Here is a 7036-nt window from a genome sequence, read left to right on the forward strand (position 1 = left end):
TGCTGCGCCGCCACACCCAAGCCCCATTATAATGGTGGCACTTAGTCTGGACCCCCCCTTCCTAAAATCCTAGCTATATCTGACCAAATTGCCTCTATAACAACAACAACAGCTGGGGATTGGGAGTGTCGTTTTCTCAATTCTTTAATACATTTCTTCTAGAAGGAAATAATGGGATGTATAGAAGCTGCAGACATTTTGGGGACATTTTAAAAATGAGCTGAGACAGGATAACATGGGCTTCTACTTTGAGTGAAAATATCAAAGACCTAGGTAGGTTGTTGTTGTGTGCCTTCAAGCTGTGTGCCTTCAAGTGGTAATAGTAGTTGTAGTAATTTATAATAAAGGCCTAAGAAGGTTGTTGTTGTGTATTATGTGCTTTCAAGTTGTTTCCAAGATGAGAGACAGGACAACAGAAGGTAGTAGTAGCAGCAGCTATTATTATTATTATTAAAGGCCTAGGAGGGTTGTTGTTGTGTGCCTTCAATTCGTTTCTGAGCTGAGAGACAAGATAGCAGGAGGTGGTAGTAGTAATAGTAAGAATAATAACAGAAGGTAGTAGTAACAGTTGTTGTTGTTGTTATACACTCACAGTCACAAAGTTGTGAGTTTGATACCAGCCAGGGGCTCCAGGGGTGACTCAATCTGGCATCCTTCCAAAGTCGCTGAAATAGTACTCAGCTTGTTGGGGGCAATTAGCTTACACATTATAAACCACTTAGGGAGTGCTTAAGTGCACTGATAAGCGGTATAAAAATGGACTTGCTATTGCTATTATTAAGGCCTAGGAAGGTTGTTGTGTGCCTCAAAGTCGTTTCTGAGCTGAGAGACAGGATAACAGGAGGTGGAAGTAGTAGTAGTAATAAAACTAATACAACAACTACTATTACCTCCTGTTATCCTGTCTCTCAGCTCAGAAACGACTTGAAGGCCCATGATACACAACAACCTTTCTAGGGACGGTTATAATAACCTTATAATAACAACATTGTTGTTTGGTTGTTGCTGTTGTTATGGTGGCCCAGGAAGGTTGTTGTTGTGCATAATAAATAATAATAATAATAATAATAATAATAATAATAATAATAATTTCTTTATTTTTTTGTGGGTTTTTTGGGCTATGTGGCCATGTTCTAGCAGTTTCTTTCTGACGTTTTGCCAGCATCTGTGGCTGGCATCTTCAGAGAATGCTTGCCTGTCAAAGTGAGTGTATATATACTGTGTGAGTCTGAGAATGCAAGAGTGATTTACATGTGTATTGTTCTGTGCTGATGGCTGGCCTCAGGCTGGGAGGCTAATGCAAAGGAGGATTAATGTCTGCTAAATGGTGATCATTATTTGCTGGGAAAGCCCCTGACTCTGAATGGTTTCCCATTTGCATTTGCTGAGTCCTAATAATTTCTTTCCTGCCTCTACGCCTGCCCTGTGAGGCGATGACAGGTGGAAATGGCGGGAAGCATCTGTGTGCATGGGGCTCACCCGTATAGAGATGGCGGCACTGGGCACCTCCGCTGGCACCGAAGCCCTTGCCCAGACTGGCATGGACTGGGGAGGGAAACTGGCTCAGGGTCTGGTACAAGGCTCTGAGGGGGACAGAGCTCTGTGGCAGCTGGAAAGCAAAGAGAAGAAGAAGAGGGGCGCTTAATGGCTTGCAAGAGAAGCAGCGACCAACTTGTGGGGAAATGGGGGGGGGGGCGCCCCCTCGGCCTTTCTTCCTCTCCACCTTCAGGGTGACCAGAGGTCCCTCTCCCCACAGCAAAGGGGACCAGGCACTGCAAAATGGTGGACCTTCAAGAAAAATGCTGGGACATGACAAAAGTAAAAGCTCAAAACATGCATAGAAATGTAAATTTATGTTTCTGAGCCACACTCCAAAAGGGGGTGAAGAACATGGAGGACATTTCCAAATAAAAGCTAAAAACACTCACAGAAATGTAAACTCATGCTTAGTCATGCCTCAAATGGTGGACATTCAAGAAAAATGGAGGGCATGGCCAAATAAAAGCTTTAAAGACACTGATAGAAATATAAACTCATGCTTAGCCATGCTTCTAATGAAGGACATTCAAGAAAGATGGAGGACATGGCCAGATAAAAGCTTAAAGACACTGATAGAAATATAAATTCATGCTTCTGAGTTATGCCTCAAATGGAGGACATTCAAGAAAAATGGAGGACAAGACCAAATAAAAACTTAAAGACACTTATAAAAACATAAACTCATGCTTCTGAGTCATGCCTCAAATAGAGGGCATTCAAGGCAAATGGAGGACGAGACCAAATAAAAGCTGAAAACACTGACAGAAATAGAAACCCATGCTTATTTCCCATGCTCCAAATGGAGGAGTTATGGAATTCCTCCCGGGCAGAAGGCTGAAATGGAGGACATGTCCGGGAGTGGGGGGGAGGAGGACCTCTGGCCACCCTGTTTAGAGTGAATCCCAAATTCTGGGCTTCCAGGTTTTTGGACTTCAGCTCCCAGAATGCCAGACCATTGGCCCACATGGCTGAGGCTTCTGGGAGATGAAGTCCAAAACCTCTCAAAGGGCAGAGTTTGGGGACCACTGGGTCTTGGAGTACCAAAGTTTGGGAAGCGCTGTAGGCTAGGCTCCCCGCCTCCTCCTCCCTTCCCTTGGGGCCACTGCTGCCCCTCAGGCCCCTCCTAAAGTCTCCCACCGCAGCAGCAGCAGCAGCAGCTCCCTCTGGGTCCGCCATGAAGCACAAAGGAGGAAGAGGAGGCCTCTCCTGTTCTGAGGCAATGGCGCCCCCTCAGCTTCCAGGAGAGGAGGAGCCCCTCAGCCTCCCTCCCTCCCTGCCTGCCTTCTGGGCCTTCCCCTCTTCTGGCTTCCCTTTCCCTCCTATGGCCCAGGACTCTGGCCCTCCACTCTCTCCCTAAATTGGGCCCTCTATTTTGGACTACATCTCCCAGAAGCCTCAGCCATGTTGGCCAATAGCCTGGGATTCTGGGAGCTGAAGTCCAAAATCCCTTCAAGGGCACAGTTTGGGGTCCACTGCTCTACCCCACCATGCTATGTAATCCTGGGATTCTTAGTTTTACAAGGTCTGAATCCTTCTCTGCCCAAGAGTGTGGGTGCCTCATTTCATAGGATCCACTCTGATAAACTCACTGGAGTTTATCAGAACCAGCAAGATCTCGCGGGAAAACGGGAGTTAAACGCAAAGAAACACCCGGAAATGCCTGAAGTTTATCACACGACGTCGCAGTTAACGTGAAATAACGCAAAATTAAACCGCAGTTAAAGCGGAGAAAACCGGCCGCTTTTTACTTTTGGGCCATCCCGAAAGTAAAAAAGCTGCCAGTTTTCTCCACTTTAACTGCAGTTTAACTTTGCATGCTTTCGTTTCAGAAGCAATTCGGTGTGATAAACTCCCTGAATTTGCAAGTTTTGGTTAAATTCGAATTTAACTTAAATTGCGTTTAACTCCCATTTCCCCATGGTATCTTGCTAGTGTGATAAATAGATTGGAAGAGACCACAAAGGCCACCCAGTCCATCCTGCCATGCAGGAACTCTCAATCAAAGCATCCCTGACAGATGGCCATCCAGCTTCTGCTTAAAGACCTCCAAGGAAAGAGACTCCACCACTCTCCAAGGCAGCATGTTCCACTGTCAAACAGCTCTTACAGTCAGGAGGTTCCTGCTAATGTTTAGGGGGATTCCCGTTTCCTGTAGCTTGCATCCATTGTTCCATGTGCTAGTCTCTGGAACAGCAGAAAAAAAGCTTGATCCATCCTCAGTGACACTCCCCTTCAAATACTTAAACAGGACTATCATATATTGGTGTTGTTGTTAGTTGCCCTGGAGTGGCCACTGACTCATGGCCAGGGGGACCAGAGGTTCTCCATTTCAATCTTCTGCCCAGGAGGAATCCCTCCCTTTGGAGCAGGACTAATAAGCCGTTTATATTTCTAGGAGTGTTTTTAACTTTTATTTGGTCATATCCCTCCATTTTTCTTGAATGTCCCCCATTTTGTGGTGCCTTGTCCTCTTTTGTGATGCGGACACCTGGTCACCCTGGCTCATGGCAACCCGTTCGATGAGGCATCTCCTAGACCCCCCTGTACTCCACGCCTCTGCTTAGGTCTTGTACAGTTGGCCCTTCACACCCACAGATTCTCTATACATGGCTTTAGCCAGGCACACCTTAAAAATATTCCAAAAAGCTATAAATTCCCAAAAGCAATTCCTGATTTTGCCATTTTATATAAGGGACACCATTTCACTATGCCATTGTATTTAATGGGACTTGAACATCCACGGATTTTGGAATCCCAAACCAAACTCCAATGGATAGCAAGAGCCCACTGCAGATTCAGGACCATGGCCTCCTTATTAGAGTTCATCCATCTAGCATGCGACCTTCTTCTCTTTCTACTTCTCTCCACTTTTCCTAATATTATTTTCCCCCAATGAGTCCTCCCTTCTCCTGATGTGTCCAAAGTAGGGTAGCCTAACGTTGAGGAAAAGAGATTCCACCTCAATATTAGGAGAAACTTCCTGACATTAAGGGCTGTTCAACACACTTCCTCGGAGTGTAGTGTAGTCTCCCTCCTTGGAGGTCTTTAAGCAGAGGCTGGATGGCCCTCTGTCTCAGGGGGTCCTTTGATTGTGAGTTCCTGCATGGCAGGGGGTTGGACTGGATGGCCTTTGTGGTCTCTTCCAGCTCTATGATTCTAAGTTTTGTCATCTTGGCTTCCAGGGAGATTTCCAACTTGATCTGCTCTAGGACCCATTTGTTTGTCTTTTTGGTTGTCTTTGGAATCCTCAGCACTTCCCCCCAACACCACATCTCAAATTGATTTTCTTCCTATCTTCTTTCTTCAATGTCCAGCTCTCACATCCTTATGTTGGCTTGGACTGTTTTAACTTTAGTGCTCAGTAGTATTTCTTTACACTTTAAAGATCTTTTCTAGTTCTTTCATAGCTCCTCTTTCCATTCTTAGTCTTCTTCTGATTTCTTGACTACAGTCTCCTTTCTGATCGATGTTTGATCCAAAGCATGGGAAACCTTTAACTATTATAATTTCCTCATTATCTGGGATGAATTTATATAGCTTCTCCATGGGCATTATTTTTGTTTTATGTTCAGCAACAAACCTGCCTTTGCACTTTCTTTGATTTTCCTTAGTAATTGTTCCAAATCCATGATGTATCCCGCTAGTAGTATGGTGCCATTCGCATATCTTAGATTTTTGATGTTCCTTCCTCCTATTTTTACTCCTCCTCCTTCTGATTCTACACCTGCTGTTTGTATATTTTCTGCATACAAGTTGAACAAGAATAGATAAATAAATAAACAAGTAGGGAGATAAAATGCAGGCTTGTCTGAGCCCTTTGCCAATTGGGAATCATTGTTTTTTCTATATTGTGTTCTAACAGCAAGCTCAGATTTCTCATCAAGACTGTCAAATTTAGTGACACTCCTGTTTCTTTTGTGGGTGCCTCGCAAAACTACAAATCACAGGATTCTAGCAGTTAAAGTGGTGTCAAACTATTTCTACAGTGAGTAGATGCATCCCAAGTGTGTGCGTGTGTGTGTTTTAATAACTCTGGCAATATTGTTTATAGTTCCTCTTAACTGGTTATATGGAGTTGGATTCTCTTCTCCCCCCTCAACCTCACCAGTTGAAATGTGTGCTGTACTGCACAACTGTGGTGCTATGGTTTCACTGTAATTGCCACATGGAAATATCCTACAGATCATGGGATTTGCAACTTTAGGTAGGAGTTATTTAGAATTCTCAGAGACGTCTAGTGCTTCTGACCAAACTACAAATCCCAGTATTCCACAGGATTCCACCATTGCTTCGCACATACATTGCTGCAGCCAAGTATGTTTTTGAGTGACTTGCACTATTGCCTGCAGCTCTTTCTAACTGGTCATAAGGATTTGGGTCTCTTCTCATCCCACCGCCACCAGTTGACTAACACGAAACACTTGTCGAACTGCCCAATTGTGGTGCTTTGATTCCACTGTAATTCCCAAGGCAACATCCTACGAAATCAAGAATTCCTCTAGTGCTTCTGATCAAACTACAAATCCTAAGTTTCCATAGGATGCCACCAAGGCATTTAAAGTGGAATCATAGTGTTATAACTGTTGTGTTACACGATAATGTTTTGGGAGGTCATTTTCACATCATGTTCACATATTATTCAATCATTACCTGTCAAGGTAGCAAAAAGGTTCAAGCTAGCTAGCCCATTATGGGTGTGGGAGGCAGAGAAAGAGTCATGGCAGTAACTCTTCCCACCAAATGATCCCCGCCATCTAGAAATAACTGAACTGTTGAGTGTCAGGAGCTTTGCTTTTTTTGCCTTCAAAGTGACCCTGCTGCAAACAAGGGCACTGCTAATCTTTAGTCTGTAGCAATTTAAAACAAGCATTAGTTCACTGTCACAGAGTTCACAGAATTCTTGTGAAAATAAACTATGTGGGGAAGAACCATGTGTACTGCTTTGAGCTTTCAGCAGATTTTTAAAAAAGCATCTCAGAATTTGACAATGTTTTTGGCTCTTGTTCAGATTAGAGTGCCAGGTTTCAAGCTGAAATTCCCCAGAAGCAAGACAATTGAGGACAATCTTAGTTGATCAGGAATTATAACAGATACCTCAGATTTGACAAGAGCATCATCTAAACAGCAGTGCACACTTTCCAACTTCAAAAAAATTGAAATTCCAAGTGGAAGAAGGCTTCCTAACAGTAAAGCACATGCTTAACACATTGGGTAGTAGACACCATTTGACAGGGGGACTTTAGGTATCATCCAAGTTGCAGTACATCAATTTTTGCTTCTAGGAATCTCCCCATTTAGAATTACGATGTGAATACTATAATTCTAAACAGGGGGCTTCCTAGAACCAAGGAGGGAGTTTGCTATAATTTATTAGGTTTTTTTTTAAAAAGGTAGAAGGCTCTTTGGAGCACTGATTATTATTTCTGAAGTATAAAAGGGGCAGGATAACAAGAGGATCCACAGATGTCTTTTAGAGTATTAGGTATGTACCATGCAG

At 43.7% G+C, this 7036-nt stretch overlaps 1 protein-coding gene across 1 annotated transcript in view; it reads right to left on the minus strand.

The window, feature by feature from the left end:
* The window catches only part of LOC149321624 (acylamino-acid-releasing enzyme-like), a 59059-nt gene extending 53131 nt beyond the window's left edge, over positions 1-5928 (minus strand). Inside the window, exons 1-2 of the mRNA XM_089515493.1 lie at positions 5840-5928; positions 1480-1802 (exon numbers count right to left, since the gene is read on the minus strand). Of these exons, the coding sequence (XP_089371619.1) occupies positions 1480-1802; positions 5840-5928 (412 nt within the window). The remainder of the gene's footprint in view (positions 1-1479; positions 1803-5839) is intronic.
* Between the last annotated feature and the right edge of the window lie 1108 nt (positions 5929-7036).

This window comes from Sceloporus occidentalis, unplaced genomic scaffold (assembly GCF_023333645.1).
Source record: "Sceloporus occidentalis isolate IW3139 unplaced genomic scaffold, rSceOcc1.0.p SCAF_1, whole genome shotgun sequence".
Classification (NCBI taxonomy): domain Eukaryota; kingdom Metazoa; phylum Chordata; class Lepidosauria; order Squamata; family Phrynosomatidae; genus Sceloporus; species Sceloporus occidentalis.